We start from the raw sequence: 13,718 nt of genomic DNA on the forward strand, positions 1-13,718 counted from the left end.
TGAAGTACTATTGTTTATTGATTTTTGTTTTGTTATTGATTTGAGACCGAATCAATTCGTTTGGTAACGATATTGGTGTTGAAAGTGTATTTGTTATTACGTTTCGCCGGTAGTCGTGGGTCTCGTATTTTGTCTTAAGGGATTTATTTGTTTAAAAGTAAGATTTTTACCTTTTCACGACCCTTCTTTGATAAAATTTGCACTTTTAGTCCTTTATATAAAAGAATTTCCATTTTAGTCCTTAAACCATTTTTCTTGACACTTTAGTATCATAACTTGTTGAAAAGACATTTTTAGCCCTAATTTACTTTGTAAATCGGTTAAGTCCTTCCAGAATGAAGTTTTCTCGGTTGGAACCCCCATTTTCGCAACTTTTACAGTTTTGGCCCAAAATAGAAAAATTTTGCATTTTTGATCCCTTTTGAATTTGAAAAAAATTTTTGACCTTTGAAATGGTTTTAATACACTTGAAATCCCCTTTTTTACAGAAAGTTGCACTTCCAGCCCCTCAAATTTAAAAATCTCGCAATTTTGAAGCTTATTGTGCCGAAAAGCCCAAATTAGCCCATTAAATTCAAAATTTACATTTTAAGCCCTTCAAAAATGTTGATGTTCAGAAAAATTGTTATAGAAACTGTTTGAACCCTTTTGGACCTCCAGAAATTATAATTTGTCATTTTGGGCCCTTAGTCTTGTATTTTTGACAATTTAAGCCCAAAAATGGGTTTTATGTCCAAATATGTTCATCCTAACCAAATGAACTATTTTTCTTGACTTGATTAGTGTAAAATGGTTTAGGTTAGGTTTATTTCCTTTCCCATGTTTTAGATCTCGGTTTACACACTTGTTGAGTAACATATTCATCACAAACACAAGATGTCACACACATACATGCATCAAAGCACACATAGCATACATTTACACATAGATCTACACATTTACTTGTATTCTCCCCCATGAAAACTCATAAAAACCGAAAAGAAGGTGGTATGAAACTCACCTTGGGTGTGGTTTCGGTTTTGGAAGGAAAAGATGAGAAGAATTCGATCCTAGCAACCTTTCTTGGAAGATCTCGAACTTGGATGCTTCTAAGGTGCTAGATCATAAGTTTGAATGAATTAAGATATGATTCTTGAATGAAATGAAATAGCTAGCTCATGGATCTAAGCAATATCTTACCTTAGATGATGATTTTTATGGAAGAAATCCCTTGAACACCTCTTAGATCTCGAAAATATGGAGAAGAAATGAGAGAGTTTCTTGAGAGAATTGTGAGTGAAATGTGTGTGTGTATGCTTGGATTCGGCCGAGAGCAAGAAAGAGAGGAGAGAAGAGAGGTTTTGAAGTGATTTGCATGAAAACATGAGATGGTGCATGGGAATCATATGGACAAATGTGAGGTGGCATGGGAAAGTCAACTCCTCATTCTTTGGGTTGGGCTTGGGCCGAGAATTGGAGAGGAAAAAGAAAAGGATTGGGCCTTGTATGCTTAAGCCTTTTTCATGGTTATGTTAAGTGATGTTTGGTCCAAATAAATATAAATGTGATTTTTATGACCTATTAGGGCTAAATTAGATTAATTATGGCCCAATATGGTCCATTTAAATAATTTATTTCATTCTAGGCCCGATATGGCCCAAAATATTGAAATAAATGGAAGTGGGTCCAATTAGAGCCCATTCAAGAGTTCTAAGCCCAAGATAGTCCAATTGGAAGCTTATTGGTCCATTGGGCCCAATAAGGAAATCCTAATCCATAATGGACTTAAACAAGGATTTCTAAGGTTTCCAATTGCTTATTGACTACTTGAAATGCTTACATGAGGTGTTTGATTGAAATTCTGTTGTCATAGAGTAAGCATCATACATGCTCTCATGTCTTTGATTCATAATTTGGCTTAATTGTTGCAGTTACAAGGCACAAAAAATTTTAGTTGTGACATCCTTCTACTTCCCTCCTTTAATGAAACTCGGGAACATCAATTTCTTTTATTTTCTTTTCATTTCCACCCATTTCCTTTCCTTTCTCCCGTTAAGTTGTACTCGGGAACGGGGTGTAACTGCAAGCTACTGGACACTATAAATACCATTCCCTGTGCACTCCATATTTTCGTACCACTCTAATAATTCTTAGAGTTTTTGTCCCATCTCTCTCTCTCTCCCTCTCTCTCTCTCTTGTTCCAAGAGTTATTTTCTTACATCAAATAGTTTTGTATTGTTAGCATTGAACAATTAGAGGTAGCCTACTCTGGTTACTCTTCCTTGGCTTGTTGAATTTGATCTATACATCAAAGGTCTACTAGCAAATTTGGTTTTGCTAAAGGTTAGTAAACTTCTATCCCTCTTGTTGTTATTCATATCAATTACGTTAAGATCTTTGTAGGTTTTAGAATTTTCTTGCCTTAGATTAAAATTATTTGTTTCCGCTGCTATGTAATTAATTTAGGAAGTATATAGAAAACCTATCAATAACAACTTTCAAAAACCGCTTCAAATGTGGACCTATGGTTTCAAAATGTTGCAACTTTGATCATTTTCTAACTTTATCATAGTAAAGTTGGGTTAAGTATACATGAAATGACAAATTTACCCATTTGACAAAAGCCAACATACCATCACCCCTTTACTCTCTCATCTTCTACCCATATGAATTGTGGTTGAAGGTAGTGGCGATGGCCGAAGGTGATGATGGCGGTGGTGGTAGTGGTTGAAGGTAGTGGAGGTTATTAAAGGTAATGGTGATGGTGGTTGAAGGAGATGATGGCGGTGGTGGATATTGTTGAAGGCAATGACAATGGTGGTGGTAGTGGTTGAAGGCGATGGTGGTGGTAATGGTTATTGAAGGAGGTAATGGTGGTGATGGTAGTGATGGTAGTGGTGGCAATTGTTGAAGGTGGTGCTAGTCCATGTTGAAGGCGATAATGTTGGTGATGGAAGTAGCTGAAGGCAGTGATAGTGTTGGTGGTTAAAAAATGACAAATTTGCCACTTTTTGAAAAGCACAAGGACCAATTTTGAATTTTAACAAGGGCAAATTGGTATTTTTTTTAAAAACTAATGAAGAAAAGTAGAAGAAATGTTTTTAAAAAAATGATCCATGCCATTTTTTAAACCACGTATTTCTCAAAAATTAGCTTCACCTTGTCACTTTTCCAAAACCAAACCAATTTGAAATGTGTCTATATTTAAAAGCTTTAAGATATATTTAAGGGAAATCTCCAATAAAGTCCTAAAATTTTGGCCCGGTTTATGTTTTAGTCCTAAACTAATTTTTTTTTTACGAAAAAGTCCTAAAAACCGACAAAAGTTTGCATTTTGACCCTTTTTGACTGGTTGGAACCGGTAAGAAATTAATTTAGGACTATTTCATAAATTAACCCAAAAATTGGACTTTTCTGCAAAAACAAAAAATATTAGGGCTTTTCTGCAAACAAAAACCTTATTATTATTATTATTATTATTATTATTATTATTATTATTATTATTATTATTACTATTATTATTATTATTATTATTATTATTATTTTAGAAATATAAATAAGTATACTATTTTTTAAATTTGTTATTATTAATATTGTTAATAATACATATAAATACATTTAAATTGAAAAAATATTAAAGACATTTTATAAAGGTGAAGGTTGAGCGGATGGTAATGCTTTAAGCATGGAAATCATAAATGTTTGTTTGTATATTCTAACTTTGTATATGGTCATTTCATATTTGTTATTATTGTTTTTAATTTAGAATATTAACATTTAACAATTTAAAAGAAGCTACTGATTTTTCAAATTGTTTACAAATAGTGAGTGTGTGATATGCATGTATGTCTTGTGTGTAAGTATTTGAATTACCAAAGTGTGTTGCTCTTTTTCATTACTTTATCATTGTGGTTTTTTTTGAAAACATAGCAGATATAGTGTGATAAATCAAAACAAGTCATATTACTTTCTATTAAACAAGATATCGTAATTAATATTTTCGAATTTTGATATGGGCCACCAATGTAAATATTTATTGTGGATCTGTTGGATTTGAAAAGAAATCATTCTACCTTAAGAAATTTTATATACAAAGTGAGAAATCATTTTATCTTAAACTATTTATACACAATTTTACAAATATGCAACTTCTTTTAAATTGTTAAGTGTTAATATTTTGAATTGAAAACAATAATAAAAAATGTGAAATGATCATATACAAAGTGAGGACATACAAACGATATTCATGATTTCAATGCTTAAAGCATTACCATCACCACCACCATCACCTTTAAATAATTTCTTTAATATTTTTTTTTATTTAAGTCTATTTATATGTATTATTAAAAATATTAATAATAATGAATTTAAAAATTAGTAATACTTGTTTATATTTTTAATATAATAATAATAATAATAATAATAATAATAATAATAATAATAATAATAATAATAAGGTTTTTGTTTGCAGAAAAATTCTAATATTTTTTTTTGCAGAAAAGTCCAAATATTTTGGGTCACTTTGTAAAATAGTCTCAATATTTTGGGTCAGTTTATAAAATAGTCCCAAATTAATTTGTTGTCGGTTCCAACCGGTCAAAAAGGGTCAAAATGCATACTTTTGCCAGTTTTTAAGACTTTTTTATAAATAAAAATTAATTTAGGACTAAAACGTAAATCATACCAAAATTTTAAGACTTTATTGGAGATTTCCCGGTATTTAATTGTTTTGAGCTTGAAATATTTGTTAATAGCATAACATGCACATGGCACGATGACATCATATATTTTTGTATTACACCCTCATTTTTACCAAGTTATATATTATTTTCCCCTTGCTGTCCTTTCACTTTTTAAAAACTATGAAATATTAACCTCTGACTTCTAATCACTCTATATTTTTAACGATAAAATTAATTTAAAAAAAAAAAAAAACCTAATAAATATGAAATGATCACACCTTTCTATTTTACTTTGTCACGTAGGCCTCATTTTATTTTTCTCTCACTGCTTAAAACCTAGAAAACTGTAACCTCTCATTTCCTTTCACTATTTTAACAATAAAAACAATTTTAAAATTCCTAATAAATATGATATTGTGACCTCTCATTTCCCTTCGCTTTATTTTCATTTTTAATAATCAAAAAACTCTTAATAAATATGAAATTAAAAAAATGAAACTATTTCATAACATCAAAATACAAATTACATAATTAAAATTAGAAAGTAAACTAAAATATTAAAATAAGCAAGCTACAATATTTCTTTTTTTATTCTATACGATCATATGATATTTTATTTCAATTCTTTTCGGTCGTTAAATCTTTTACATAATTTAAAGATGTCATATATACTTGTGGTTAGGATGTTATGATATTTAATAAATAAATAATTATAATATGTGAAAGTTCAAAACATTTCAAACCAAACTAAATGATTAATATTGAATATAAAAGAAATATGAAGGGTTGATTTGTAACTTTGTTTCAACCGGATGCAACTTACCGTGCGTCATTTTCTTTTCCTCCGGCAACCATCACAACACACTTTGCGCTAGCCCTTTGGAAAATACTCTTTATCCGACCCGATTTTTTGGGTATAAGGTAAATCAAGTATCGTGTAAATTTTTTCAGATGTTCAAGTCACCCAATTTTTTCAGCTCGGGTATAGGGTATGTTTGTTGGGTTTCGGGTATATCCGAATTACCCGAATTATTTTAAAAATTCTTTGTTTTTTTTCCGTAGAGCTTGTACTCTGTAGCAGTTATTTGATTATGCTTAAACTAACTATCATTATTGTAAAACATGAATCTCTTTTATTATGGCAGTATCATACTAACAATATTAAAATCAATTGTTTATATATCACCATGTTCTTTAAAACTTAACTATTTTCTAGATTATAGTTTTTATTGCAACTAACAAACTCATTATCTTGACGAAACTTCTGAACATGGCAAAACTTATGGCTACAATTATCTTAAACATTTTAAACTTTCAAACTAAGATCTTCAAGTATTTGTTTTTTTAACATCGTATTAAATTAGAGACAAAACTTCAAAAATGGTCTCTGTGATTTCTGAAAATATCAAGTTTAGTCCCTAAGTTCAAAAAATCTCACAGATGGTCCCTGTGGTTTCAAAACTTTTAACAAATACTGTTAGCATTTAGCCTTTAAGTGAAGGGCATTTTTGTCATTTCACAACCACAAGGACCTTTTATGAAGTTTTGCCTTTTTTTAAAAAAAAGGAAAAAAAATATAATTATTTAATATTAAAGGTCTCTCTCTCTCTCTCATCCATGCCCAGATTATGACCCCATCTGCAAAAATATGAAGTTGTATGTTCTTTACCATCTTAGACCTCGCCGACATCACCATTTCCATCAAAGAAACACTCCCACCCTTTCATCCCGTCGACAGTGGAGGAAAAATTAAGAACTAAAACGGAATGGAAGAGGGCAAGAGGGTTACATGAATTTTGGGATGAACTTGAGGTGCGATTGAGGGGATTTCGGTAGAGGGTGCCGACTGTAATAGGGTGGAGCTGAAACTTGGTGGTGGCTGGGTGAGACCGTGTACAGACACCCAAAGGAGATGAAGGTGAAGGCTGTGAAATCACCGAAGAAGACACATCCAAATCCAATTCAAAGAGGTTTTCTTCTTCAGCGAAGGAGCTTGTAGATCTGCCGAAGTCATCAGATCCAAACCAGTTTTATGGTTTTCAGTTCAGACTTGAAGATCCGTTTCTGCTCCGACAGGAACCGCTAAAAAGGACAATGGACACACATGATGAACACCACCGGGAATGACGAAGAACTCCAGAAATCTTGAATTATTTTGTTGTGTTTTGTTGATCAAGAATTGATGGCGAGTTCATTGTGGGTTTTTAATCCAACTATGGATTTAGAGAAACATTCGGTTATCTCCACTGAAATCGATCGGTTCATAGTCAGGGATCTGAGAAAGAACATCAGTGTGAGAGTTAGTTCGTCGATGGTGGCCATGGAGGATGGTTCCGATTTTGGAGTGTATGGTTTGATTTTTTTTGTGACAAAGTTCTTCTCCAACGAGAAGATTGTCGGAGGTGTAAGTGGTGACAGAGAAAGAAGACAAACTTCCCACCACTGCTTCACACACACACACACACACACAGAGGGGTGGGGCCCTTTAATATTAAATAACTACATTTATTATTTTTTTATTTTTAAAATAAGGCAAAACTTCATAAATGGTCCCTATGGTTGTGAAATGATAGAAATGCCCTTCACTTAACGGCTAAATATTAACGGAGTTAGCAAAAAGAATCATTTGTTAAAAGTTTTGAAACCACAGGGACCATCTGTGAGGTTTTTTGAACTTAGAGACTAAACTTGATATTTTCAGAAACCACAGAGACCATTTTTGAAGTTTTGTCTAAATTAAATTAAGATGTTAAAAGATTACTTGATATCTTAAGTATTATTGAATAAAAAATCCTAATGTTCAAAGTTTGAGTAACTTTGTTTATGTCTCATTTGTTTATATAAAACTAATAAAGCACAACGTATTTATTTCATTAAATTTATTTTCAGGTGCAATTAAAAAATATATATATATATTTTAGGTAATACCCGAATTACCCAAACACAACCCACTACCCGTATTACCCAAACCCGAATTACCTGAACTTAATTTGGGTCAGATAACGTGTATCTTTTTTAACATGAAAAACTTGAATTACCCGAAACCCAAAAAAATTACCCGATCAACACCCCATTTTGTGCACAAGCACAATGATGTGGTGTTACAGTTAACTAATGATAAGGTACGGATATCACATTATCACTCCTTGAAACATTATCTGATAGCATGAATTATGAATACGTACCTCAAAATTGATTTCACATAATTTTTACATTTTGTGATCCATTACTTTGTTTCCAACGAAAACATATAAACACTTCTATCAAGATAAAGGGGTGCAAATTTGGAACAATTTTCAATTTCTTGTGGATCTTGCACAAATTTCTCATCTATATTTTAAACAGGATCTCGATCTAAAGAGTATGTTACACTTTATTCGGGATTGCGTTTAATGGTTGCATCTAACTCATAATCTTATACCTACCATTCTACCAACCCTATGCAACTATACAAAACACTAAAAAAAGTTATTGGCTCAAATAAATGTTATCAACCACAAAGCATTACACTTTAAATCACGAAAACAACTTACTGGTCTGTCCTTTATCAAGCGATTATAATTCAAAATTTGAATAATGTCTGAAAATATAAAGACAATAATATTTTTTTTTAATGTCTATGTAGACTAAAATCCCAAAGCCGAATGAAAAATTATATATGAAAATGAATTTTAATTGACAAATCGATTTGAATGTTAATAATATAACTTCAATCAAACAACTTGGTAGCTCTCGGTTACCAATTGAGTCCTCTGTGAATACTTCGGTGGAGCTCCCCCTTTTAGCGGCACAATACTAGCCACCTATAAATTATTCTTATTCAGTCTGTATACTGTGTACTGTGTACTGAAAAAAATTGCAATTTTTTGTGACAGCTAAAAAGGTGGGGCAAGGGCTCGCTTTCAATCTCTCATTTGTGTAAAAGACATAAATACCCTCCTCATCTTCATCATTAAAAATAACTTTAGAAAGTTTGTCCAGTCCGGTTCAATCCCATGTAACAAACGCGGAAAGCGTTTGTTGCACAGGACATGACTGAACTGAACTGGAGAAGCTTTCTAAGGTTATTTTTGATGATGAGGATGAGGAGGGTATTTACGTCTTTTACACAAATGAGAGATTGAAAGTGAGTCCTTGTCTTACCTTTTTTGGTGTCACAAAAAATTTGCAATTTTTATATGTAGAAAGTGTACCTTCATGCTGCTGAAAGTACTTGTTGCAGAGAAGCGAACAGAAATTGGGAAGAAAACCGAGGTGTCAGCTGGTGGAACAACAAACTCCATTGACCCACTACAATTTTTTATATATATATATTTAGCAAACTCATGATTCTATAAATTAAAAAAATATATATTACAAAAAAAAAAAGTAAGAACATTGAAGACTTGCCTGCGGTTGGAGTTATCAATGAGAAGTATAGTCCACTCCAACATGGCATTTCTGGAATCAAACCTGCAAATGGGAAAGAAAAAAAAAAGATCCATGTATAAGTGGTTTATTGTATTATAATATAATATAATATAGTTATATAAAGAAGGATTAGTTTTACCTCCATTCTCCATCAACTTGTCTTACATTTGGGGCTTCTCTAAGAGCAGGAAGAGGGACAGAAATAACAACATTTTGTAAATCAAACATTGAAGAAGCTTCGTATTCAATGCTAACATACGTTTCATTTCCAGAAACAGAAGGCCAGCAGTTAACTGTTTAAATGTATATAAAAAGTTTTTATAAGTTTTTGGAATAGCATAGGGGCAAAGTGGTAATTTAGCGGTGATTGGGAGTGGGGACTTACTAGTCAATGGGACGGCTGACTCGTCTTTACTTTGCATTCTCCATTTGAGGAGACCGAGGCCATCACCAGATTGGCCAGCTGGAAATGGACGGTTGGGATCTTTGGATCCAAGAATGTTTTCATTGGAGAACAGTTCTTTGTTGATGTTGGGATGTGTCTTGAATTTGATCTCTGGGTTGCTTGCACTTTCAATCTGCATGATTTTATATTTAATTTTAGAGTAAATTACTGAAATCGTCCCTATGGTTTGGTCAAAATTACTAGTTTGGTCCCTAATGTTTTTTTTGCACTCGGATCGTCCCTGTGGTTTGATTTTGTAACGTTTTTCGTCCCTTATATAAAGTTAGGGACAAAACATAGAATTTTGACCAAACTATAGGGACAAAAAACGTAATAAAATCAAACCATAGGGATGATCCAAGTGTAAAAAAAATTAGGGACTAAACGTGCAATTTTGACCAAACCATAGGGACGATTTCAGTAATTTACTCTTAATTTTATAGTTTTTAGGGTATGGGGAATGGAATGGAATGAGTGGTTACATTTGTTTGGTTGGAAGGAATGGAATGAATTTTGTTATGAATTCTTATGACATAGTTTTAGATTATACTCTACATTAGTTAACTATAATTAATATGTTTATTTATAAAAGTTTAAAGGCAAAAAAAAAATAGAAAAGCTAGTAGAGCCCGAATATAATTTTAATACAGAATACTTTTGTTAGTTGGTTTAGAAAATAAAATAGTAATTATCGTGAATTTTTTTGATAATAATTGTGTTATTAAAAATTAAATACATAACACTGGGTTATATTTAAATTTTTCATTACATATATAAAATTTAAACAAAATAAAAACATATTTAGAACCCAAATAAGATTTTAATTATGTTTAAAAACAAAATTGTAACTCAACTGAAACCCTGGAACTTTATAAAAATCTGTGTTAGTAAAAACTAAATAAATGAAAATGGGTTATACTGTAATTTTTCATTCCATTCCAGGAAAAAATAAATAAATAAATATTTCCGGACTAAGAAACGAAAATTGACAATTTTGAGATAAATCATATTCCTTCAAGAATGATTCATTCCATTCCATTATACAAAACAAAGACCTATTCATATCAATGGAATGAACCATTCCATTCCTCTCCTTTGGCTTTCCTGATTCCATCATATGAAATGCAGGAATAGTGAATGTTTTGTCTATGCAAAAAAGACGTAAATGCCCTCATAATAAAAAGAAAGGGGGTTAGGGTAACAGAATGAGACCTGATTCCATCATATGAAATGCAGGAATAGTGAATGTTTTGTCTATGCAAAAAAGACGTAAACACCCTCCTGATAATAAAAAAGAAAGGGGGTAAGTAAGGGTAAGAGAATGAGAACCTGAACATGGATAAATCCATCATCTTGATTAAGTATTTGGAGAGACAAAGTTCCCTGAACATCAAAATTACTAAGACCACCATCTCTCTTTAATGTCACATTGAGTTTCTCTTCAGCTGTAAAAGTGATTGGATCAGTAAGTGGTTGTGCAGCAGGTCTGGTTGGATTAGTACTGGGGCCCACATCTTCAACAATCATTTCCCCTTCAGCTTTCAGTGATTCCAAGAACTGGTTTGTTCTTTGTGATTTCCCTAGTTTCATTCCCATGCCTTTAGCTGGAGCTGCAACTGAAGCAGCTGGACGACCTAAAAGGGTAAAAATGTAAATAACCAAAAACAAATTTTATATCTGATTGGTTGATATGAACAGTTGCAAACCTTTAGATTTGGTTGAGAAGGAGTCGACATCAGAGGTTAATCCAAATCCAGAAGAACCTCCAAATGTATTACCACTTGAAATGCCCATATCATTGCTAAAAGAATTATCCATTCTTCCAATTGAACCCATTGACCCCATTGAACTCATGGATTGAAGAGATGAATAGCCACCCTTTTCCAGTTTGCCCCTCTCTATCTGAAGAAATGATGCAAAATTGTTGTAGAGGAGATACAAAAGGAAGGGTAAAAAAGTCATAATCATTGACAGTTGACCTTACCTTGCTTTTATCGATCTCATTAGCTTTACGCTTCATAACATCTTTGGTTTCGTTGATCTTGCTTTGCAATACCAATTTGTGCAATCTTTCTTCATGACTCTCCATCTCACAGTATTGCCTGACTTGAGCAACAGTGACATTTTCCTTGTGCCCAAGGGAAATGACTTCATCAAAAGCAAAAATCAGCTCAAATGCATGCTTGCAAATGCCTTCTTCATCTAAAGAGGCAGAAAACTCAGGGACCTATGGAGAGTTAAGGAAGATTTTGTAACCCTTTTAAACAAGATAGTAAGATTTTTACATGTAAAACCAAGAAGAAAACTATAACTAAAAGGATACAACTTTAGAGAGAAGCCTCAGTGTATCAAGATCCTCAAGAATATTGCTTTGCTTGTTTGTAACAAGCAGCAGATATATACCCTCCATTGGCTGATACACATAGCGCACATTTTCAGTCTCAACATAAGTGTGTTGTTTCCCACTTCCAATCAATTTAGGAAAAGCTGCAAGAAGTCCCTCAATTCTTATTCTAGACATGTCCACAAACTGCCTTGAAACAAGAGCTGTAGAAGGATTATACGATTATTAGTAAACAAAAACTGTTTGCAGTATATTAAACACGACATATATACAGAAGGATTTGATGACACAAGAAAATCAAGATGCTAGGTTGAAACATCACTTGGGGAAAGGAAATCCCCTCACATAAAGCACATTTCTGAGGGCTTTGATCCCATGTAGAACTATTCTTACTATGTATAAACAAGAGGGTAAATAAAGCAATCAAAAGATTAGCCAAAGTGAATCCTATTAGGAAATGCTATTCAGTATACTGCTTTCTCAGTGGGAGTATTATGTCTATTATGGCTCACACCTCATAGTAGACTCTCTCGACACTATGTTGCACATTATGACAATGATCCCATCAAACCAAGATAACAATGCCAAATGATAGGAATAACAAGATGATGAAACAGTCTCTGATCTGGGCCATAGACATCGACATGGTATTAGATTAGCAAATTAGGCCAGATGCAAAGAAGCAAAGCTACGAAACTGAAAGTTCTGCAGTATTCATAACACTTCAAAGCAACTTCTATTAAAATGATATCGCTTAATTGAAGGAGGTTATCATAAGTGCACTCATTTAGAACATACAAGGGTAAAAACACTACTAAATCGACAAAACGTTCTTAGCTGGTTGTAATTTTTCTTTCGAATGCAGAAAAACTACAGATTTGTATCACATCTGATCTTATTGTAGGATTTGAAACATAGAGAAAATGTCAAAATGAAATTAAGATCTCACCTTTTCCAGATTTACTGGTTACGGATGCTGCTAGAACAACCTATTATGAAAATTAAAAAAAGAGTTAGAAACCAAATCTACGCTCCAGAAATCAAGAGATCACAATTGACGCCGAAACTCCAATGCGATTTCAGATTTGAAGATGAAGATTAAAGGATTCAGATATGCAATGAGATTGATTACCATTATGACCAGAATTGGGATTCAACAACTACAGAACCAAATGCAAATGTTTGAACACGCCTACAGATCTAAATAAAACAGATCAAGGTGTTAGATCAATGTAATCGGAATAAGAAGGTGACGGATGTGGTAATGAGATCGCATAGGGTGAAAACGCACTTTCAGATGATTGCTCCGGCGAAGGAAAATAGCAGAGAACCTGTGAAAGGGTTATTCAGGTTTTCTGGTGAAGAGAAATTCACATCTTAAACAAGATGAGTTGAAAATATTATATTAACAACCCCGAAGTTTTGACTAAATTCTACTTGCACACACATTTTTTTAGCTCTACATTTAAACTTTTGTGAACTACAATAGTCAATAGTAATAATATAATAGAAATATAAGAAAGTTTTTTTTTATTGCAAAATGAAATATAAAAGTAAGATGCTATAATACACAGAATAAATGGAATTACATTGTTATATTTTGTGTTTTATGATGGAAGTTTACAAATTTTTGTTATAAAGACTTTAAACCATTTATCTTTCTATTTCTTGCAAGGGGTATATATTAGATGAATCAAAATATTATTTCGGTTTTTGTAATACTATTCCATTTAAGAATGATTTTATGCTTAATGAACTAGGTGGTACATATATATGTTTTTTTTGTTTTTTAAAATGAAAAACCGGATCACGATTCATTTTAATGATGTCCCATTTTATATTTCTGCATGGTTGCTTA

General features: G+C 32.3%; 1 protein-coding gene across 1 annotated transcript; it reads right to left on the bottom strand.

The window, feature by feature from the left end:
• Nucleotides 1-8,177: 8,177 nt before the first annotated feature.
• LOC145086274 (coatomer subunit delta-2-like) lies at nucleotides 8,178-13,298 on the bottom strand. Its single transcript, XM_079024026.1, has 12 exons — nucleotides 13,152-13,298; nucleotides 12,993-13,060; nucleotides 12,810-12,849; nucleotides 11,840-12,063; nucleotides 11,501-11,743; nucleotides 11,223-11,418; nucleotides 10,846-11,150; nucleotides 9,457-9,649; nucleotides 9,211-9,364; nucleotides 9,051-9,113; nucleotides 8,855-8,951; nucleotides 8,178-8,464 (listed from the first exon to the last, which is right to left on the bottom strand). The coding sequence occupies exons 2-12, from the start codon at nucleotides 12,993-12,995 to the stop codon at nucleotides 8,375-8,377; spliced, it is 1,608 nt and encodes a 535-aa protein (XP_078880152.1). The 5' UTR covers nucleotides 12,996-13,060; nucleotides 13,152-13,298; the 3' UTR covers nucleotides 8,178-8,374.
• Between the last annotated feature and the right edge of the window lie 420 nt (nucleotides 13,299-13,718).

This window comes from Lactuca serriola, chromosome 2 (genome assembly GCF_051521515.1).
Source record: "Lactuca serriola cultivar US96UC23 chromosome 2, Lser_US96UC23_V15, whole genome shotgun sequence".
Taxonomy (NCBI): Eukaryota; Viridiplantae; Streptophyta; class Magnoliopsida; order Asterales; family Asteraceae; genus Lactuca; species Lactuca serriola.

Excerpts from the sequence above, each read along its gene's own strand:
- LOC145086274 (XM_079024026.1), bottom strand. Across the intron at positions 9,114-9,210 it reads CAAGTTGATGGAGAATGGAG|GTTTGATTCCAGAAATGCCA; the intron begins GTAAAACTAATC and ends TCCCATTTGCAG. Across the intron at positions 8,465-8,854 it reads GTACTTTCAGCAGCATGAAG|GTGGCTAGTATTGTGCCGCT; the intron begins GTACACTTTCTA and ends AATAATTTATAG.